The sequence below is a fragment of the Musa acuminata genome, chromosome BXJ1-5 (genome assembly GCF_036884655.1).
Source record: "Musa acuminata AAA Group cultivar baxijiao chromosome BXJ1-5, Cavendish_Baxijiao_AAA, whole genome shotgun sequence".
Taxonomy (NCBI): domain Eukaryota; kingdom Viridiplantae; phylum Streptophyta; class Magnoliopsida; order Zingiberales; family Musaceae; genus Musa; species Musa acuminata.
The window spans coordinates 1,448,641-1,472,508 of NC_088331.1; the positions used below are offsets into that span (position 1 = coordinate 1,448,641).

The window sequence follows — 23,868 nt, forward strand, 5'->3', positions numbered from 1 at the left end:
GATGGAGCCATGCATGCGCCCGGTCCCACATATATGGACCACGTCATCGCCCAAGTCATGGGTCAATGTTAGTGACGTGGTGACACATAGCCCTAGCGACGAAAAATGTCACGGCGTGATTCGTCCGCTCCGTTTTTGACGTGGCATGACATCGCCGTGATCCGACGCTATGTCGTGGACGGAGTCTTTCACGGTACCCGTTTGATTTACCCCTGCGGTAACTGGAAAGAGAAACGAGGGGCCGCTTTGGGACCCTCGTAAAAGTAGCTTATTGCCGCTGCCTCTGAGGTCGGTGGAGCGAGCAAGTAAATCTACCCGAAGAATTAGAATCATACCCGAAGAATTAGGGCTTGGTTCGTGGCCTCGTTTGCTTCCGCTTATTGAAGGATTAGGGTTTCTTCCGGGAAGACCAGTCCCGAGAAGGGAAGCGTTGAGAAGTCCTCTCGCCATGGGCGACGAGTACGAGGGGCTGGAACGGTTCGGAATGGAGAATGACTACGAGGGCGGTGAGTGGATCGGCGGCGAGTTCTATTATCGCCGGAAGAAGGAGCGCCCCGTCCAGACCCGAGACGACGTCATCTACGGTGCCTTCGCCGCCGGATCCAGCGACTCCGACTCCGACGGTGGCGGAGGCCGCCGTTCCCGGAAGCGCCGCAAGGGGGACCTCGTCTCCAAGCCCGACCTCTCCAAGCCCGTACGCTTCGTCTCTACCGGTACCGTCATGCCCAACCAGGAAATCGATCGGGATCTCAAGGAGGAGGGTAACCGTGCCGCCGAGGCTCCTGATCTTAGCCAGGGGCTGGGATATGGCTTAGGGTTCCGGGCCGACAAAAAGGAGCCCGAGGGCGATGAGGATGAGGACGAGGATAGCTTCCTCCCGACGGCCTTTGGGAGGAAAATCAAGGAAGGGGCGCAGCGACGGGAGAAGGAGAAGGAGTGGGAGAGAGAGAAATCGAAGACGGCCAAGAAACCCCTCGGGAAAAGGGACGTTTCAGGTGCGGACGAGATTGGGAAGATCCAGTCCTACACGAAGGGCATAGGATTTAAGCTCATGAAGATGATGGGGTACAAGGAAGGATCTGGATTGGGGAAGAATGAGCAAGGTATTGTTGCCCCAATTGAGGCGAAGCTCCGTCCAAAGAACATGGGAATGGGGTTCAATGACTACAAAGAAGCCAAATTGCCAGCCCTGGATGAGCCACTGCAGGAGAAGGCGGCCTCCTCAGTACTGCCCGGACGTTCAAAGGAAAAGAGGTGGTTGAAGCAGAAACAAGGGAAGAAGAAAGTTGAAATTTTGACAGCAGATGAGCTGCTTGCCAAGAAGCAGGAACAAGGTATCGAGGTTGTCCAGAAGGTTCTTGATATGAGGGGACCACAAGTTAAGGTTTTGATGAGTCTGGAGAATTTGAATGCCGAGGACGAGATGAAAGAGAATGAGGTGCCCATGCCTGAGCTCCAGTATAATGTGAGGCTAATTGTGGACTCTACCGAGGTTGACATACAAAAGCTTGATCGGGATTTGAGGAGGGAGAGGGAGAAGGTGGTTAGCTTGCAGATGGAGAAAGAGAAGATTTTGAAGGAAGAGATGAGACAGAGGCAGCAGCTACAAGTGATGGAGACGATTGCTGGAGTATTAGAAAGGGTGAAAGACGATAACTTGTCAGGGGTGCTGACACTTGATTCACTGTTGGCTACATTCAGAGACATTAAAGAGAGGTTCAGGGAGGACTACAAGCTCTGCAACATCTCGTGTGTTGCCTGTGCATTTGCATACCCCTTACTGCTCCGTGTCTTTCAAGGATGGGAGCCATTGCAGAATCCCTTGCATGGCATGAGTCTTATATCATCTTGGAGGGACTTGTTGCAAGGGGATCAACCTCATGATTTCTCCGAAAGTCTTTCGACTGCTTCTCCTTATGCTCAGCTGGTCAGCGAGGTTATTCTCCCTGCAGTGAGGATATCGGGGACTAACACATGGCAGGCTAGGGATCCAGAGCCAATGCTTCGATTTTTGGAAGCATGGGAAAGGTTACTGCCTCCGGTGGTTCTGCAGTCAGTTTTGGAGAATGTGGTTATGCCAAAGCTAACGGCCGCTGTTGAGACATGGGATCCACGTCGAGAGACTGTTCCGATTCATGTTTGGGTTCACCCATGGCTCCCCTTGCTAGGACAGAGATTGGAGACCTTATACCAAACAATTCACTACAAGCTAGGTAGTGTTCTTCATGTTTGGCATGCAAGTGATGCATCAGCTTATGCTGTACTTTCTCCATGGAAGGATGTTTTTGATGCAGCTAGTTGGGAGGATCTGATGGTGCGGTATATTGTTCCAAAGTTAAGGATTGCTCTGCAGGAATTTCAAGTGAACCCAGCTAATCAGAATTTAGATCAGTTTAATTGGGTGATGATGTGGGCATCTGTGATCCCAATTCACCATATGGTTCACATGTTGGAGGTTGATTTCTTCAGCAAGTGGCAGCAAGTGTTATATCATTGGCTGTGCTCAAATCCTAACTACAATGAAGTTATGCAGTGGTATATGGGTTGGAAGGGCCTCTTCCCAGCAGAACTACTAGCCAATGAGCGGATTCGAATGCTCCTAAGTGCAGGTTTGGATATGATGAACCAGGCTGTAGAAGGCATGGAAGTGGTGCAACCTGGTGCTAGAGAGAATGTCAGCTATCTAAGAGCTACAGAAAAGCGACAGTTTGAAGCACAGCAGCAGACAGCGGCTTATTCATCAGTCCATGTAAATGGTATGGCCAGTGTGCATGAAATGAGCTTTAAGGAATCTATTGAGGCTTATGCAATGGAGCAAGGCCTCCTCTTCTTACCCAAAGTTGGTAGATCTTATAATGGTCTCCCTGTATATGGCTTTGGCAATGTAAGCATTTGTATAGACTCAGTGAAGCAACTGCTTTATGCACAAGTCCAGGAGGGAACTGAGAGATGGAGTGCTGTATCGCTCACACAGTTGCTGGAGATGCATCAGAATGCCGCTCGTCGTTGAATGTACTCCCTTACAATCCTGATGCTTTAATGTCTTTTGATGAGTTGATGTAATGTAGTTAAATGGATGAAGCTGATGATGTTGTTGCTTATTCATTCTTTTTGGATTCTTGCCTGAATTAGTTTAGCTGTCATTCTTATGTTACCTTGAATATATGCCAAATGAATTTAACTGGAAATTGATTCATCCTTGTGCTAAATAATTACATGCTCCTTGATGATTGTACTTATTGTTCATGTACAGCTTTATTATTTCTCTGTTCCCTAAATTATTCTTGGTTTTTAAAGATTTGATTAAAACTGAAGTACGGGGGACATTAAGGCTTGTTTTTGTTTTTGCTGTTGCTGCTAAAACCTAAGTTTGAGCTATGATTTTCACTAGCTTATGTATGATAGTGATTTGGCACCCTAGTTATAACTGTTCCTAAGAATCCTCTTAAATTACCACTATCTTATTTTTTCATCCCCACCATTGGTTATTGTAACTTAATAAATCAGAAAATGGGAAATTTATTGGTGCTCAAGTGGTTCTATTCAGGGAACATTGTTTTGCACCGTGGATCCATTATCGATACACCGACACATGATACATCAGTTCGTCCGGTGTTTTGAATATGAAGAAGGAGAAAAGGATGGGGCGATGGAGGCAGAGGCGGAAGAAAATGGAGGAAGAGGAAGGAAGAAGAAGAAAGAAGAGGAGGTGGAGGAAGAGGATGGGGAAGTGGAAGGAAAAGAAGAGGTGATGGAGGAAAAGGAAGAAGGAGAGACATTAGCAGAGGTTGTGGAGGAGGAAGGAAGAATAGGAGGAGAAGAGGATAAGGAATACTGCTTGGTGAGGTATGACAGGCAACAACGGGCTGTTGCGTGGGGCAAAACGCTAAGGGCTGGTGTTTGGAGCGAAGAGGGTTAGCGTTTGCGAGCCTAAAGTATCCCTAAGGTATGCTTTTTATTTTTTTATGATTCGGATACTTGAGTGGGGATGGTCCTGTTCGGACTAGTACGTACCGCTCATTTTGTCTGGTTGGGTAAAACATCAAACTGTGTCTAACCTTGACTCATATTTGGAGTTTCTTGTTACTATCTTACGATGATTTCTATTTACATTTGTTTATAAGTGGAGATAGTTTGAGGAAACTCTTTAGTAATTTGTTTATATGAAAAGTTTGGAAGGATTAGTCAAATTGTCGTTCTATCTACTTTCACTTCTTCCTTTTATGTTTTATTCCAGTGATTTCAATAGGTGCTCGGGCGAGGTGAGGCGAGGCCCGAGCACCTCGCTTCACTTCTAGGCGGCGTGCTTCAAAGAGGCACCACCTGAGCGCTCGCCCGAAGCGCCTGGCGCTTGGGCTCGAGCGAGCGCCTGGGTTAAACCAGGCGATTGAACCAGCGTTTTAGGTCTGGTTCGGTCTCTGGTGCTTTAGTTGGTTCAATTGAACCAACTAAGCACCGATATCAGCTGTCGCTGCCCAACCCTAACCCTACTCGCGTTCACGCTACCACTGTCGTTGCTCGTTGCCACTCGCCGCTCCCGCTACCGCTACTCGCTCCCGCTCCCACTCCCGCTGCTCGTCGTTGCCACTGTCGTCGCTCGCCGCTCTCGCTACCGCTGCTCACTTTTACCGTTGTCGCTGCACCCTCGGTCTTCCCTTACACTCCTCTTCCTTCTCCTCTTTCGAAAGTATAGTGTTAATAGTATACTAGTAACAGTAATGTATTTGTATTTATTAGATTAATAATATATTATTTTGATTTTAATACTGTTAATTTTTATTTATTTGAAATTATTGTTAGGTTTCAGGATAAATGACAAGTGTACAGAGCAACTCAATAGAGTCTTCAATGGCATAAAAAATAGATCTTGCATGGAAGTATAATTATATAAAGGATCCGAAAGATCCTAATGCAGTGACTTGCATATTTTGCGATAAGACTACTAGAGGTGGTATTTTTCGTGCAAAACAACATCTAGTAGGAAATTTCAAGAATGCAGCAGCTTGCAAAAAGTGTTCACCTGAGGTAGAAGAAGAGTTGTTGAGTTATATGAATGAAAAGAAGATATAAAAGAATGAATCTTACGGGAATTTACCAGAAGGCAATATTAAACATCTCAAGGATGAAGAAGAAGATTATTCTATGAGTATTAACCCAAGTGGGAAAAAGTATACGACAAAAAAGGAAAAGAAGTTATGAGTACTAAGAAGGGTAAAAAAGGACCGATGGATCTATATATGTTTCAAGGATCCCAGAAGCAACAAGGGCAAGCAGGAGGATCAAAATTTAGACAAACAAATATAAGTGATGCTTGTGATAAAGAAATAAGAGGAAAAACAATTCAGCACATTGCTCGCTTCTTCTATCAGGCTGGTCTTCCCCTTAGTACAACTCGTGTATACAGTTTTCAGGATACGATTAAAGCTATTGGAAGATATGGTGCAGGATTAAAACCTTCAAGTTATTATGATATGCAAGTTCCATTGTTACAAAAAGAGTTGAATTATACAAATGACTTACTAAAAGGTCATAAAGAATCATGGGAAACACATGGTTGCTCTATTATGTCAGATGTTTGGACTGACAGGAGGCGCAGGAGTATAATTAATTTTATGGTTAATTGTTCTTTAGGGACTATGTTTGTGAAGTCAATAGATGCTTCATCTTTTGTAAAATCTAGAGACAAGATATATGATTTACTTGACAACTTCATGGAAGAAATTAGAGAACAAAATATCGTTCAAATTATAACCGACAAAGGAAGTAACTATGTATTAGCTGGTAATATTCATCTTTTGAATTTTTAATTATTTTATCTTCAATTAAATGTGTTAAACTCTTAAGTCTTATCATTTTTGTTATCCTTTGTCTCAGGTAAATTGTTTGAAACAAAAAGACAACACTTATATTGGACTTCATGTGCAGCATATTGTATTGATTTAATGTTGGAGGATATTGGAAAGATCTTAGACATCAAGAAAACCCTAGAAAGGGCATTTTTTGTTGTTGGATTTCTTTATAATCATATTGGGGCTTTGAATATGATGAGAGAATTTACAAGGAACAAAGAATTAGTGAGATATGGTGTCACCCGATTTGCTACTTCATTCTTGATATTACAGAGCGTGCATCGTCAAAAACATAATTTGAGAAACATGTTTACCTCTGAGAAATTGTTGACAAGCAAATGGGCAAAAGAAGCAAAAGGCAAGAGGGCTACTGATATCATATTAATGTCATCCTTTTGGAATCATGTAGTTTATACATTAAAGGTAATGGGCTCTCTTGTTCGAGTCCTTCGGTTGGTGGATAATGAAAATAAGCCTGCGATGAGATATATTTATGAGGCTATGGATAGAGCAAAGGAGACGATTAAAAGGTCTTTTAATGAAAATGAAGAAAAATATGAGACAATTTTTATAATCATTGACGAAAGATGGAATTGTCAACTTCATCGTCCCTTACATACAGTAGGATATTATTTGAACCATAAATTCTTTTATAAGATTAAATCTGTTGGGTTTGATGCAGAAGTTTTGGATGGGTCATATCAGTGCGTTGCAAGATTAGTTTCCAGCCTTGAGGTTCAAGATAAGATTATTCGTGAATTATCTTTATATAAAAATGCCGAAGGTCTTTTTGGAATTTCAATGGTCGTTCGATCCAGGACAACTACGTCTCCAGGTATTAATAATTTGATATAATTAATTTCATATGTATTATGTTACTATGTTATTGCTAATAATAACATAAATTTTGCAGCTGAATGGTGGAGTCTATTTGGAAATTTCATCCCGAACTTATAGCAATTTGCTATCAAAGTACTTAGTTTGTCATATAGTGCTTCGGGTTGTGAGCGAAACTGGAGTGTCTTTGAGCATGTAAGGATCATTAAATATTTTTATTTTAATTAATTAATTTATTTAAATAGATGTATTAATATATTTTTAAATTATATGACATGACAGATTCACTCGAAGAGAAGAAATCGGTTGGAACATCAACGACTGCATGATCTTGTTTACATAAAGTATAATCAAGCTTTAAAGGCTTGTCATGATTTGCAAAATAGAATTGATTTAATCTCATTACAAGATATTGATGATTCAAATGAGTGGTTGGTAGGAGAAATGAGTGCTAACTTGCAAGATGTCGAAAACGAACTTGTATTTGAAGATGTGGCAAGAGCTTCAAGTGCTGGAGAATTATAAGCATATATAAGACAGATGACAAAGAGAAAAATGAGTGCAAAAGCATTAAGCTCGGCTCCTGCTATTGTTGAAGACATAGAAAATGAAACATATTTTGATGAAGAGGAAGGAGTCGAAGGACAAGAGGAAGAGGACGAATTCAATGAAGATGATTTATGTGAAAATGACGATAATATTGATTATGATGAATGACTTTGATGTAAAATTTTATTGTTTTGAATTTTGAAATTTTTTTTTAATGTGACATTGTGATTTTGTATCTTAGATTTTCTTAATTTAATAGTATATTTTTATTTAAAATTTTAAATAATTATATTTATTAATTATATTATATATTTTTATATTTTAGCGTCACGCTTTGCTCGGGCGAGCGCCTAGCGCCTCGGGCGTTTTTGGACCTTGACGCCTTTTGGCGCATATCGCTTTTTAAATCACTGTTTTATTCATTGGAAGCAAAGGAATGGAATGAAACTGCTGCAATTGTAAGTTTCAACAATAAATCTATTAAGCTCATGTAATTTGTGTAACTTTAATTATAAATAAGGTATAGTAAAAGTGAAGGGTTTAATTCATTTACATGACTTGGTAGCTGCTGGGCTGTGGGTAGTTGCTGGATATGCCACTGTTCTAAAGTAAATAACTGTGATGTCAGTCTGATTTCAGTGCTAGCTGCCATGCTTGACTTTTTCTATCTTCCTGTAGAATAAGTGTTTCAATATGTTCTGACTTGTATGCTTCTACATGCATCAATTTTGCTGCCTCATGTGAATATGTTGCCACTCAATTGTTTACAGAATGTGTTATATTTTAGGGAACACTGTAAGGTTTTAGGATTTTCAAGGGTTATTTGGAAATCTGATGGTTGTTTGAGCCATGAAGTACATATTAGAATTTATCTTGACAGGGTATAAGTTGACATTCTACATGATGCAAGTAAATGAGGCTTTATTATCGTGTGTCTTAAAAACAAATTTTACTGAGAAGAATCAGGAATCCTATTATTTTGGTGTTCTCCATTACTGTCAACCTATGGTGGTTAATGCACTCTTTGTCTTGATTAATTTCTGAAGAATACGAAGTCTCATGGTAGGTTTCTCTTCTGTCTCAGCAATGTCATTCTTCTCACCCCCACATTGCCTGCATTAAACTAGCAGTAGGCCATGGCAGTGAGAAGAAGGGGAGGATCTTATTGCAGATACACTTTGTGTTGTTTTAGCCTCACCTCGGTCCCCCACTTTGACAACCTTGACATCTTTCATCGCTGTCCATGTCTGCTTTCCATCATCATCAGCAAAGGCAAGGTGCACAAGACCTGCATAACTTTAGTTGCCCATCACAAGAAAGATGCATCCTCAAAGCATGTTGTCTGATTTCACTCAAATCTTTTGACCTGCAGCAAGTGAGATCCTCAGTACTAGGAAGAATTCTTACTGCCGAGACCTGTGAGTTAAACAAATTATGCAGGTAATGGACTTTCTCTCAGGTAGGGAGCGATCTATTTATTTATTATAGCTTTTATTCCACATTGCTACGTCAATGTAAGGCTGATTTTGGTTTGTGCATCCTAATCATTTCATATATTTTTTTGTAGTTTAAGTTTTATAAATTGTGTTCTATGTTGAATTATGAGAACCTTTTATAGTCGTTATTGGCTGATGCTATGTTCAATTTTTTGCAAGACAGCTATTGGAAACTTCGTTAATAAATCTGGATAAGATCTGTGGGGAAGCAAATATCAAGTTGGTCATTCCACGCTCTTATGGTCTTACAGGTATGGTTAGAATAAGCATCAAGGTAACCAAAAAAGTATATAGATGGTTATAGATCTTGCTTCCTTTTCTAAGTCTCCATACTTCTGTTTCTCATTCACACAAGTAATTTTATTGGATGCCCATGTGAGTTCTCCTTTGAACATTGATAGGAGCACATCATAATTGAGATAAAACCTGTTCATTTTCTAGACGACCTCTGAATTCACAATCCTGGTCTGAGCTCATAGAGTGAGTATTTTATGTCATTTTTTAAAAAAAATTAAAATAACAAACACGGTTGACTTATTATTGTATTTAAGTTTCTTTATTTTTCACTTGTAATGATTACGAGACCTTACCTTACTCTCTGTTTGATTTGAGCTCTGGTGATAAACATTAATAACCCTTATGTATTCTTATTATTGTATAATTTTAAGGGTTCTGAAAAGCAATTGACTTAAGTGTCATAGATCCAGTTATACACAAACATAAGACATATATAGTTATTCTTATTAACCTTGCAGAAAACAATGAACCAAAGAATATGTTGGATGCTTGCTATCTAAAAGAAAGACTTTAAGGGGCAGGATTTGATTTCTGTAGGCTTATGTTTTTTTAGTATGTACTAGGGGTATTTAAATCAATTCGAATTGAACTGTTAAGGGTTAAATCGATCTAAATCATTTTTTCGGTTCGATTCGATTTAAATAAGGTAGTTCGAATTGGAACCGATATGGATCTACCTACTCAAATCGATTCAAAATCGATTAATCTGATTTGATTAATCAATTTATAATTTTAAATAATATATATATATATATATATATATATTTCAAATGAGCAGGTTCAATTCAATTGAATCAAATTGAAATTTTGATTCAGTTGTGCGACACAACAAGATTTGTAAAATTGAGCCCATGTCATTTGTAAAATTGGGTCTTTGGGCTAGTTTGATTAATCGGTTTGAACCGGTTAAGAGCTTAGGATAGTAAACTCAACCGGATTGATATCTCTTAAATTAAATTTGGTTCGAATCAGTTAACCAAATTAATAAAAGGTACCCTCGATCCAAAACTATTTATAGTCTTTAAAACTGAACCATTGGTGAATCGATCCTAACCCAATCGGTTTTGAACAGGTTCAGTTCCGATTTGATTCAGTTTTCCGATTCAATTTGAACATCCCTAGTGTATCCATGTCTTTAATCATTAGATGTTTGCTCTTTGATTATTGTTTCGTGTTTTTATACAGGATTTAAGAACATATGCATAATATAATTGAAGAAAACTATTAAGAAGCTCTCGAAGCCTCATTTAAGGTGTCAATTTCTCGAGGAATTAGTAAGTTTTTGTGTGAAACATTTGCAATTTAATTTATCAAACGAATTATGTAAGTTGTAGCTTTATGGTTCAGTTGCACTCACCATGGTGTAGATGATATATCTGGTAGAGCTATAAAATGTCTTTCGTTTCAGTCTTGAGATGAATAATCTGTGAACTTGTTGATCATCGACTACTACTGTAGCATAAGTCTCTACATGGAAATAGCATAGCAGAATCATTATTGGAATCCCATGGATGTTTTGATATATTTTCTTTGAATATAAATTTTGTACTAGCAGTTACACGGAATTAACAATTATTGTGATAGAATCATCACCAGAATCTGATAAATATGCTTAATTTGCTTTCTATGGAACATCGCATGTGTTCCATTTGATGCTGCAATAAACTAAAGAGACGACTGTCTCATAGGTTTGTCTTCACGAATATGAAGGGTAATAGAATTAGTGCTACAATTGAGATGTAATTTGTCATGCTGTAAGGTTCTGAGCTGCTTCAAATTGTGAATGATAGATCTGTTGAAGTTGATTCAAGATCCTCAAATGTATTAATATGTTTACATGTCTTTGAGGGAGTTTTCCTTTTAAGGTATATTTGTATACTGGGGATTCATAATATACATACAATCAAACAAGTGATCACTTTATACAAATCCTAAAATTATTTGATGCATCAACCTTTGGTATTCATTTATATCAAAATATGTATTGAGATATTGTAGCATCAGCCTATATTTTTTAACTAGCTGTTCTTTTTTATTGTTTGTGTACCGCTTTGATGTAGAAAGAAGATAATAAAAGCCTTATGGTGACTTTGATTCTTTTTTGCTTGATGCATATATAGTTTCTCTTTTTATCTGGCTCTGATAATTTGGAATTCGGCATAAAGGAACAATAATCATTATCGGAACCAATTACACTATGTATTAATTCAAATTTATCAAAATTGTGGTTATATCCTTTTTGCTAGATAGCATCAATTTTGTGTGCTTTGATCTTTAACCAGCAGTTGCAGTTCTAAGTTATAAATAGTAAGAACACACGATTTTCTTTTTTTTTTGTTGCAGCATAATTTTAGCATCCATAAATAAATACTTTTAGTTGACAGAGAGACATGTAAGAGGAGAAGAGTCCCTGTGATTCTTTGTGTTTGTTCAGATGTGATTACTGTTTCTAATGGAAAGCAGCATGTGAGAAATTAGTAACTATGAATTAAGTTATAAAACATCTGAAATACTTTGAATTTGTTTAATAAAATGAATTTTTTAATATCTACCTTCCAAGTTTAAAAATAGCTCCAAAATTTAACAAATCCCTTAAGAATTTGGAAATATTTGTTTTTCTGATGTTGTCAATACTTTAATTAGTGCTGAATTTGAAAAAAATGAATTTTTTTATTGCTTTCATATGGTAACATGAATTATAAAATACAATTTTAAATATCTAAATTATTTTTATTGCTTTCATATGGTAACATGAATTATAAAATACAATTTTAAATATCTAAATTATTTTTATTGCTTTTATCTTGTGTATTTCAATATTTGTAATGGTCAGATGAATTTTTTATATATATCCTTCCTACTTAAAAAAAAAACATGTTTGTTCCACTAAATTTTAATAATCTTTTTAAATATTTAAATATTTTATATACGTCACTATCCTTTTATACTATTATTATGTAAACCATTATTGAAAATTGACATAGTCTGTTTTAAAAAAATGATATGGTTCCATAAACTTGAATTAATTTATCATCTTCAAATACAAACTCGTCTTCCGCTTCTTGCAAGTTAGAATTCATTTCTTTTACTAATCACTCATTTGAATCATTAATATCTTGCAATGAGATTGAATTAATTTTATTTTATAAATCATGATGAGTCTTTAAAGTTTGAGTATACTTTATGTAAACAAGATCGTGCAATCGTTGATGTTCTAACCGATTTTTTTCTCTTCGAGTGAATCTGTCATGTCATATAATTTAAAAATATATTAATACGTTTATTTAAATAAATAAATTAATTAAAATAAAAATATTTAGTGATCCTTATATGCTCAAAGATATTTCAGTTTTGCTCACAACCCGAAGCACTATATGACAAACTAAGTACTTTGATAGTAAATTGTTGTAAGTTCGAGAGAATATATATATAATTAATTATATCAAATTATTAATATCTGAAGACGTAATTGTCTTGGATGACGATTAATTCATGATAAATTCAAGTTTACATTAATCAAACATGATAAACTTACATGAATCATAAAAACTTGAATGCATCAAACTTGAATGAATCATAAAGAAAAAAGATTGATTGAAGACCACAGATGTGCTGCTTAAACAGTGTCCTTCATTTCCATGTACATCCATTCGTTTCAAAAATAAACTGAAACTTAAATTTATTATAAAATAAAAAATGCAACGAAAATAAATTGTAATACATTTGCTTACGTATCTTTTTCAAAAATAAACTTACATGTCTTTTTCAAAAAATATTAATTTTGATATAAATATCGTAAATATTTTAAAATAAAAAATCAATACAATCTTTTTCAAGAACATGTTATAGTGTGAAAGTTTTATTAAAGTACGAGAGAGGAGGAGAACGAAAACCGAGTTAGGTGTTTATAAATTTGATGTGAATCGAATTTATTCGGATCTTAATGATACCGAGAACCTGAGAAGAGGGTAAATTAGTGTTATAATAAATTTTAAAGATCGATCGAAAAATTAAAATATGATTAATTAATATTAAGTACGAAGCGAATGATAATAAGTAAATAATCATAAATAAAAGAAATATAAATCGATTTATAGTAGTTTGATTAATTCAAGTTTATGAAATCATGTCATTTATCATGTTTGATTAATGTAAACTTGAATTTATCATGAATTAATCGTCATCCAAGACAACTAATTTATCATCTTCAAATACAAACTCGTCTTCGGCATCTTGCAAGTTAGAACTCATTTCTCTTACTAATCACTCATTTGAATCATCAATATCTTGCAATGAGATTGAATTAATTTTATTTTACAAATCATGACGAGTTTTTAAAGTTTGATTATACTTTATGTAAATAAGATTGTGCAATCGTTGATGTTCTAACTGATTTCTTCTTTTCGAGTGAATCTGTCATGTCATATAATTTAAAAATATATTAATACATCTATCTAAATAAATAAATAAATTAAAATAAAAATATTTAGTGATCCTTATATGTTCAAAGACATTTTAGTTTTGCTCACAACCCGAAGCACCATATGACAAACTAAGTACTTTGATAGTAAATTATTGTAAGTTCGGGATAATATATATATAATTAATTATATCAAATTATTAATATATGAAGACGTAGTTGTCTTGGATGACGATTAATTCATGATAAATTCAAGTTTACATTAATCAAACATGATAAATGTTTCATGAATCATAAAAAATTCATGATAAATGTTACATTCACTGTTTGTGATTCATTCAAGCTTTTCTTTAAGGACACGGTTTGATGCACATCTGTGGTCCTGGGATTAATTCATGATAAATTCAAGTTTACATTAAGCAAATACCATTAAGCTGATCCTCAACCATCCAGTATGAATGAATGCATGATACTGTTATCACAGACAGGAGATGGACAGACAATACCATCCAACGCAACGGCACATCATCATCCCTATAATTGGATACAACTGTTTTGCTAATAGCTGCACGAGAATGATCTAAAAGGCATAATGAATAGAACATTAATCATGCATAACAAACAAACATAGTATCATGATTCAACCAATGGGTGAAATTTTAAACCTTAGAACTTCAGCAAGCTACTCATAAGTTTGTGCCGAGCCGAGGATTGTATCACAAATGCAAATGCAAATGCCAATGCCATGGATACAAGAAGTTGGGGACCGAAAAAGAATATGGTCCAAATACATCGCGAAGCATCTGTTGAAACAAAGCCAAAATACTTGTATTCACAAGAAAATCACAATTACAAGACCAACACCTGTGACTTGTGATCGATTCCATTGAACATGAACGTCCCCTTTAATGGGACAAATTGTTTTGTGACAAGCTGAAAGAAAAGCCATGAAAACAAGTGAGTGCTCTTTTCACATATTATCTATCATACCAAGAACATCTAAATCCACAAACCTTAATTACTTCTTGAGATGCTACCCCCCCTATGAAAGCAGCAACCGGATGAAGCTCTGCCCCTCCAAATCTGCACATTTCAGTGACCAGATCCTCAGATAATGTTGGTCCATTTAATCCCAATTCGCTTAGGATACCAACTGCAATGAGCTTCAGTCGTGAAATCTCCTCATTTAGTCCACTGCAAGGTATGAACTTACAACTGTAAGCCACTCTGCTGGATTAATTACAGAATTGCAAGTATCTGACAAATACAGAATGATAAGGTTACTGACACACCTATCAAAAATCCCAGGAAGTCTATTACAATTGGCAGCAAACCGGTCAACAGCTCGAAGTAAGATGTAGAAGCCGACAGCATAACTGCAAAATGCAAATTACTCCTCAAAAAACACATCCTGCTAACACACCAATACAAGTAATTAAATTATTGATATTCCATATATCATCAGCAATTTTTATCCCTCACAACATTCTCCGTTGTGGATTTTAGATAGCCAAGAAGAATGCTTATAAAAGGATATGCAAATTAACATTCCTGGTGGAATAATGCAATCAAATAGAACTTGGTAATACCAACAAAGATACGATCTGAAACAAAACTGAATGCATAACGACAATAGAAAACAAAACATCTTGAATTATAGTATATCCACACATCTCCACTCCCATTAGTCAATCGTTTCAAACATAATGGTTGTTAAGGCTGATCAGACAGTTCCACCGTTGGGAGCCATTCAATTACCAGAAGTTCCTAGTTTAAAATTGTTAATTTATCTTTCTTTTGAAGAAAAACCAACAGAGTGGCAAACATAGCTACATAAAAGATGCAATGGTTGGTGAAATTAAAGCATTATTTTTATGCTATATCAAAGTTGATGTTGCAACCTACCAAAAAAAGTTGATGTTGCAAAAATATAGGAAGAACATCAAGAAAAACTGTTGGCAAGCAAAAGTTCAAGTTAACGATGAACAAAAAAGAACTCTTAGAAAATGGATCAAGGCCATCTTTGTTATTAGAAGAAAGTTAATCATCAAGAAATACTTCCTATAAACATGATCCTAAAATGATAGAAAAGCAGTGGATAATTCCACATATGGATATTCATGGAAATATAATCTACTTACAGTAATTGAATAAAAAGTACCAAGTATGGAAAGAAAGATGGATAAGAGCAAACAAGAAATTAACTCATTAAAATTTTGAGGTGAAAAGACATTTCTACACAAGATGAAGCAAAGAAAAGAGAAATCAAGTATGGGCTAAAATCCATTGGCAAAAACTTCAATATTTTTTGAAGCAATAGCAAAGGTTGTTTCCAAATCAATAAGTTTTCACTTCCAATATACTGTAACCACCAGATATTTGAGTAACTATCACAGAATACTTGAGTGTCATTACTTCCCACCTTGTACAGTTGCATTTCTGTAAAACCCAAGTTGAAAGAATTATTCTCCTCGAACTTGATTAGGAAAAAAAAATCCCAGAGCAGCAGATTGTCCGGGGTTTTGACTTGCAACAAAATAATACATATAGCTCCAACTATTTAGAGGTGGCTACGTAGATCTTCTCTTGCCACTGCAGACAGATCACAAGTCAACTAATTTTATTGTTATTTCTAACTATATTTTCTTTAGTCTTCCCCTATCCTTGTGCCACACTACCAGTCCTAAACTACTTGTGGCCAAAGGTCTCCTCTGAACTTCTAGAAAATTTGTGTAGAGTTTGGCTCACAAAAAATAGTAATTAACGAATGAATAATAATATAAAGTTTCTCATTAATACCATGTGTTCGAAATTATTGTGAAAAATATCATAGCATCTCACCTATAATCCTCATCATTTAAGCACTTCTGCAACTCTGGTAGACAAGGAGATGTAAACTCATCCTCGATGTGCCGATACCTGCATATCTGTGAAGTAGGCAATATTGAAGGATAAGATGAAGCCAGAAAACAGAACCATAATTCACAAGCTTCTTCTTCAAAGCAGATAAGACTAAATTTATTTATGGTCATAATCAAAAGAGAGAAAGCAAACTAGAGGTGTAGTTCAAGTTAATGAACAATAGATAAATATTAGGGACATATGCAGCATTATATAGGCAATTAAACAGAACAGCTAGATACACGGTCACAATTTGAGTCTTTAAGGAACATACAGTGATTTTTCTAGCATTTTTACAGAAGTTCTTAACATATGCCTTTGAAATAGCATCAGGATCTCTTCCAACCCTCTTTAGAATGTTCTTCACTCGCTGCTCCATTGCAAGACAATCAGACTCAGCTTTAGCTTGATAGATTTTTTGCAGGATGACATAGCATCTAGACCATAAAAAGGAAATTACATCAGCAAAGAAGGGTATTATTAAATAAAAATGATAGTAATGTTCATCACTGACTCAGTTGACGATGTCATATCAGGTATTGATCCCTCAAGAGGTGGCTCTCCATCACCTTCATTCTCAATAAACTCCTATAAATAAGAAAACAAAGAAAATAATGAAGTGGCATATTGCAGTACGATAAAGGTTAAGGACCCTAAAATTCCGAAATGGAACAATATTTGCTTTGAATCAGTGATCTTAAATTCCGAAATGTTCTTTTCTACTTGAATGTATCATGCACATTATGATGCCACTTATATTGCAGGCAGATGAAAAATAGATGATACAATCTGCTAATGAAAACATGACCATCTAGCAGGATATAAACCAACTTTTGTACTTCAATTTCCAGAAAGATTTGACTCCATATACTTCAACCATGTTCTAGTTCCTGTGATTTATGTAACCAGTTGTTTTCTCTTCCGTTTCAACCAACGACATAGGTCGACAAAATCCTATATAAATTATGAAGACCAACTAGATAACGCAGTAATTAAATCAAAATGCAAAATTTTAATCATAACTCTATAACATCAAATAGTGTCAATTTTCTGTCTCATTATCTTAATTTCACCTGCACATACATGATTTCTCTGTTTGTTATGCTAGTTCTTCCTGAACAAATATGACCAAGTATCCAGATAAAAGGGACTCGAAGTATACATGAGAGTACCTACATTAGGTTACCATAATAGTCAAAAGAGTCTCATCTGGAAACCAAAGTGGATTTCTTACAGTTTGCAGTACGAACAGTAAAGAGACATCCTTTCAGCGATCTAATTATAAAAGGCTGCTTCATTTTCGAGACAGAAATATCAATTGCATGAATTACAAAACTTTAATGCAAGAATCAGAGTTTTGCTCAGAAAACACACAGCAAAAATGTATTAACCTTAAGAGCTGCAACCAAAACCCAGAAATCTGAGGATTTTGAATCAACTTCAGCAGCACTATCATTCACAATTTGAAGCAGATCAGAACCTAGCAGCATGACAAAGGACAAGCATTACATCTCAATTATAGCAGCAATTCTATTACCATTCATAATCATGAAGCCAGACCTATGATAATAGTTTATGACAATCAGCAAAGGCATCATTATCTAGAGGCACCGCCTCTTTAGTTAATTGCAGCATCAAATGGAACATGTTTCATAGAAAACAAATTAAGCATATTTATCAATTCTCATAATAATTCCATCATATAAAAATTTGTTAATTCCATGTAGATGCTAGTACAGAGTTTAAATTCAAAGAAAATATATCAAATATCCATCAGATCCAAATAATGCTTCCATCATACAACTATGATATTTCCATGTAACTGCTAGTAAAGAACTCAAACCATCAAAATTTAAGACTTATGCTACAGTAGTGTAGTGATTGATCAACAAGTACACTGATTATTATTCTCAAGACTGAAGGGAAAGACATTTCATAGTTCTACCAGATATATCATCTACCTTAATGAAGAGAACTGGACCATAAAGTTAGAACTTACATAATTCATTTGATAAATAGAAGTGTAAATGTTTCACACAGAAACTTACTTATTCCTCGAGAAATTGACACCTTGAATGAGGCTTCAAGAGCTTCTTTATAGTTTTCTTCGTCCATATTAAGCATATGGGCTTTTATGAAGTCCTATATAAAAAGAAGAGAACAATAATCAAAGAGTAAACATCTAATTACTAAGATGCATACATACAAGAGAAACATAAGACTACAGAAATCAAATCCTGCACCTTAAAATCTCTCTTTTCTTGTCTAGTAGATGGTAAGCATCCATCATGTTCTTTGGCCCATTTCTCTGCAAGGTTAATAAGAATAACTACATATGGTGTATGTTTGTGTATAACAGGATCTGTCACACTTAAGTCAATTGTTTTTGAGAACCTGCAGAAATTATACAATCATAAGAACTTAGCAGACTTGTTCAACCAACACAATGGTTATCCACGTTTATCATCAGATCTCAAATCAAACAAAGAGAAAGGTCTCATAATCATTATAAGTGAACATAGAGAAACTTGAATACAATTCAGTCGTCCATATTAGTTAATTTGATACTAATGTTTTTTTAAAAATGGCATAAAAGTACTTACTCTATGAGCTCAGGCCAAGGATTGTGGAGACGGAGGTCATCTAGAAAATGATCAGGTTTTGACTCAATTATGGTGTGTTCCTGTCAATTTTAGGAGAAATTCCTTGGTCATCCAACAAAAATACTTCTGTGAATCAAAAACAGATCTGTAGGTACTTAGCAAAGGAGAGGAAGTCTGGTCTGTAGCCATCTATATACGTTTTAGGTACCTTCATGCTTATTCTAACCATTCCTGTAAGACCATAAGACCGAGCAATGACCAACATGATATTTGCTTCCCTACAGATCTTATCCAGCTTTATTAATGAAGTTTCCATTAGCTGCCTTGCAAAAAATAAAACATAGCATCAATAACAACCATAAAAGATTCTCATAATTGACCTAAAAAATACTGTACGTAAAAGGTAACATGGAGCACAATTTATAAAGTTTAAAGTACAGAGTAAATTATATGAAGTAGCACAGTGTTAACCAAACAAGAAGGAAATAAAAGCTACAAATATATAGACTGCTCCCTATTAGAAGTATAATTATGTTCTTAAATATTTCTTGATGCCCGACAATCACCATGTCAGATTTAAGAGAAATTTAAGATGTAAAATTGCTTATACAATTCGCTAGTTTCACAATCAGACATTGCTATACAGATAGGGTGGACCTACTTCCTAAGTCCCACAAACACGATAAACTCCTATCACCTTGAATTGGAAGAGATCATACAGATTCTAATTCCACAACTTTGGCTCAATCTTGAGCATCTCAATGCAAACTGAGCAGTTCAAGGTGAAAACAAGTTATGTCAAAGCGATCCTGACCTATCCAAAAAATTGTCACTACTCTATGCAAACTAAATATCAAGTCATATCACAAAGGACCACACCCATAAAAGTTTCTTTTTGCTTAGTTACAGCCTTTCCATAACTCGTATGTTTTGCTTCAACAAAATATTCTCTAAATGTAAGTCCACATACCTCAATCCTTACAATGGTATCTTTTGAAACTGTTGTAATGATATACAATATTGGGCTTATACATCCTTCTAGGCAATTTGTAACTAGTAAACACACTGTAAAATTGATGAAAGATCCTTTGAGGCTTCTCTATAATTAATAAACATATATAGCTTATACAGTCTCTAGATCGTTTACAATTTCTTTGTGCACTCATACTGGATGAATTTCCGAGGCATATCCAAGATAAACTACATTTCTATGTGTTATTTGTTGAGAATAATTTCTGAATAATGAGATTCTAGTTTGCATTAAGTCTAGACTCGAGCTATCAACTTCAAGGTTAAGTGAGCCCATAAAGTGTGCAAGCTGACTGGTACTTGAGCATCCACAAAGAATCTTAAAAGCATACCTGGGTTGCTATCACTAAGGTAAATTCAGCAAAAAAAGAAGGATTATTCTCTATTAAATCTTCTGGAGCCTCCTCCACGAACTTAGCTTTAACAGCATCATTTAACTCTAGCAGAAATGAGCATACACATTTTGCCTTTGGTTGTCCAAGCTTATCTTCATCCACTGTTATATAAATGCGTTAGGACATCCAAATGAAACTGAAGAGGAAGCAACATGCAACAATACATGCATACATACATAAAAAATTATTTCCAAGATCATGTATTTCAACTTTGGACCCATCAACAACTGTTATACTCCCAATGCCACCAAGAACTAGATTTTTCAAAGCTTCAGAACCAGTAGGGCCACAATTAAGCAAGCATATGTTAGCATTCTCCAATGCTGTTTGCCCTTGTTCTCCCCAGATCCTGTCGTTTTCCAAAAAAATAGGAGAAAGAAACAAGCAACAAAATGTTAAAACTCACAAAAAACAATTAACGAAATGCAAGAACTCGAACAAAGCAGACTAAGGTTATCTAACACTATAAGCTTAATATCTCAAACAGCTAATTCAGGAAAAAGGTATTTGCTTATATGAAGAAGAGCTTAATGGTTGAGAATCAGCAATCCATGGATCTTAGAATGTTCAATTTGTACTTCCTCTTGAGGCAGTCATGCACCTATATTCCCAACTTTTAGAGCACGCTAGCAAAGCTACATGAATATAAACATGCACGTCATAATAATGGTCTACAAAAGCCTACAAATCAAGCAGAGAAGCATGTCAGGCCTTTAATACAACAACAAAGGTACTAAAATTAGATAACAACTAATACCAAGAAAATACTGGACACCGGCAACAAAAACTTTATGGAATAATTTAATTAGTAATGGATCTCTAATATATTTTAACACCAACTAGATTAAATATGAAGCAAAACAAGGGAATGGATCACAAATTGCTTGTATGTGCACTAATTAGGCATGTTACACATGAGTTAGTTTGGCTTAGGTTAATCTAAACAACTACAGTTTAATCCTACACTGAAAGTGCGAGAAGAACTAAATTGATTAAAAAACTTAATAGTGTACTGTCATTAATTGGACTTGCATTTCGGGTCAATTTTGGATCACGTGATTCTAGACATCTCAAGTTAATGAGTTGTTATCCAATGAGTAAGGTCATAACAAATTGTATTAGAGTGAACCTAGCATAGGGCTCGATGAGGGGCTCAAGTAGAAAAGGGTCATCCATGGGCTAGAGGCACATCACGCTTGAGACCACCATTTAGACTATGTCCATCATGTTAGGGTTTGGTTATGAGCTATATTAGTATTAGTTCTTAACTGAGGATGTCAAACCTTAAGTGAGAGAAATTGTAAAGAGTGAAAGTTTAGTCACACATTAGAAGTGGGAGAAGAATCAAATTAGTTTATAAAGACACGATAAGTGTATCATTAGTAAGTTAGGCTTAAGCATTTCGAGCAATGTGGTTCTAGGTCCATCAAATTAATTGGTCAGTTGTCCGATCGAGTCAAGCCATAAAAGTTAGGTTTGAGAGTAGGATTAAGACAATTTGAGTTGGTTGAGGTCAAAGAAGTAGTTCAAGGGTTTAAGGGTGATATTCATTCTTCTGCTCTGGTTTAGGATTGGTCAAGGTTCCTATTAACGCTCTGAATCCTATTATAAGAATAAATTAGATCGGAGAAGCCAGGAACTCGTTAGGAATCACCTCCTGATAACTGAGCTGCACGTGGTGTTGCAATATATATTCTTTTCCACTGCTATTTTTTGTCTTCCCAACTCTCTTGCTCTCTCACATAACTGAGCTGCTGCAATCCGTGTTTCCCCTAACTATTTAATCGACAACACAAAAAACCTTTTCTAGCTTTCCCTCTTCTTATGTGGTTCTCGGGATCCAGGAACCAGGTTTGCACTTATACGTAACAAGAAACAGACAAAAATAGTTCCAACAATACATGGATCTCGGTAACTTCAAATCCTTTGCCTACCACGACATTTTCTTGTGCATCAACTCAGCAATGAACATAGACAATGCCGGAGACAACTTCGACAGAAAAGCACCAATGTTGAGACCTATCCAAACGACTTGATGATGATCCTCTAAAGTCTAAACCCTAATTCACTGACAATGACAACAATCAAGAAACAGGTTCTCCAAACGGGGGGAGAGGGACGGAAAGGCAAGATGAGGTGAGACCCCGGTGTTACCTGAGCTGGCGATCGTACTTGGTCTTCTTCATCTCGGCAGCGACAGTAGCCATCGTCTAGAGCTTTCTTTCCCGTCTCTCTCTTTTGGGGTTTCTGCAGGTGTTAGTCTAAGGGTGGTGAACGCTGCTTTTTGTGCCTGCACGTGCATTGAGCGTGCATACATAAATGTCTAATATTATTACTAAGAATAAAATGAGAGGAATTTGTTGCTTTATTTTATATATATATATAATATTATTACTAAGAATAAAATGAGAGGAAATTGTTGCTTTATATATATATATATATATATATATATATATATATAGAAAAAGTGAGAATTAGTATTAGGATGAGAGAGAACAAAAACCAAAGTAAAACCTAAGAAGATTTTACTTGAGACCATAAATAATAATTTAAATATTTTAAATTATGTAATCAGTGGAGGCAAAAGAAACATAACTGATTTTAAATAGTTGGGATAATTAAATGCATATTTATTCAATTGGTCTCTTTGCGAGCTCGTTTGTAATTATCTTTTTTTTTTTTTTGTCAATGAGTTTGATGAGTCGAATATGTCAATTAGTTTAGAAAAGACTTACAAATACCATTGGAAAGGAAAAAAAAGAGTTATAAATACAAAAGTATATTGATGCTTATTAACAAGGTTTTAGGAATTCAAGCCAAATGGGTTAACTAAAGGTTTAAGCTGAGATAATACTTTTATACTAGAGTCCTCTCAATATGTTTAAATATTAAATCGATTTTAATACTAAATGTCATGATCGAGAGCTAAATAGTATATTAATTTTATTTAACTTAAACCATTGATCAAAATATTTAATTTGAAGTTTATAATAATACATTCATCAAACTCTTATAAATTAATCATAATCTTATTCATTTTTCATATGAGACTAATCAAGATATTATAATAAATATAATTGAGATCCTCCGAACAAGTAGATAAAGATGGGAAAGTCAAAGGTTTTGATAATTATATAAAATATCATTCCTAAAGGTATAAAATGAATTACATTATTTAGATTTATATCGATAAATTATTGATATCAATTATATTTGCAACATCCATATTTTGATGATTTTTTTAGAAAAACCCCTATGTAATAAGTTGGAAGAATTTTTTTTTAAAAAAAACTTTTTTTATATAGAGTGCCTTTCATTCCTTTTTTAGAGTGTTTTTTCCATTCTTATTTTCATCCTTTCAACTTGATATGCAAACCATGATTTTAGTCCACTTTGATATAATTTAAAAAATAAATAAATAAAATTACTATCTAACAATTAAAAAACAAAATATGACTAAAATGTTAAAAAAAATAAAAGCCTAAATAATAA

The 23,868-nt window shown here is 35.2% G+C and overlaps 2 protein-coding genes across 9 annotated transcripts; one reads left to right on the forward strand and one right to left on the reverse strand.

Annotated features, from left to right (window-relative positions):
• The first annotated feature begins 300 nt into the window (after positions 1–300).
• LOC103983545 (septin and tuftelin-interacting protein 1 homolog 1) lies at positions 301–10,994 on the forward strand. Of its 6 annotated transcripts, XR_001978142.2 has the most exons (5): positions 301–3,012; positions 8,320–8,512; positions 8,608–8,675; positions 8,895–8,982; positions 10,214–10,994. XR_001978142.2 is itself a non-coding variant. In XM_018826511.2 (2 exons), exon 1 carries the CDS (start codon positions 449–451, stop codon positions 3,008–3,010), a length of 2,562 nt encoding a protein of 853 aa, XP_018682056.2. In that variant the 5' UTR covers positions 304–448; the 3' UTR covers positions 3,011–3,012; positions 8,895–10,994. The 6 variants fall into 6 exon arrangements, 1 of the variants encoding a protein (XP_018682056.2); XR_010513166.1 differs by having other exon boundaries at positions 8,895–10,994; XR_010513167.1 differs by having other exon boundaries at positions 8,320–8,507; positions 8,895–10,994.
• Positions 10,995–14,084: 3,090 nt separating this feature from the next.
• LOC135672914 (NEDD8-activating enzyme E1 regulatory subunit AXR1-like) lies at positions 14,085–22,667 on the reverse strand. Of its 3 annotated transcripts, none has more exons than XM_065181401.1 (14): positions 22,531–22,667; positions 20,553–20,725; positions 20,314–20,477; positions 19,161–19,271; positions 18,953–19,032; positions 18,593–18,743; positions 18,398–18,491; positions 17,741–17,829; positions 16,864–16,937; positions 16,666–16,786; positions 16,290–16,375; positions 14,741–14,824; positions 14,462–14,663; positions 14,085–14,381 (listed from the first exon to the last, which is right to left on the reverse strand). In XM_065181401.1, exons 1-14 carry the CDS (start codon positions 22,581–22,583, stop codon positions 14,298–14,300), a joined length of 1,566 nt encoding a protein of 521 aa, XP_065037473.1. In that variant the 5' UTR covers positions 22,584–22,667; the 3' UTR covers positions 14,085–14,297. The 3 variants fall into 3 exon arrangements, with proteins under 3 accessions (XP_065037473.1, XP_065037471.1, XP_065037470.1); XM_065181399.1 differs by having other exon boundaries at positions 14,462–14,642; positions 16,624–16,786; XM_065181398.1 differs by having other exon boundaries at positions 16,624–16,786.
• Between the last annotated feature and the right edge of the window lie 1,201 nt (positions 22,668–23,868).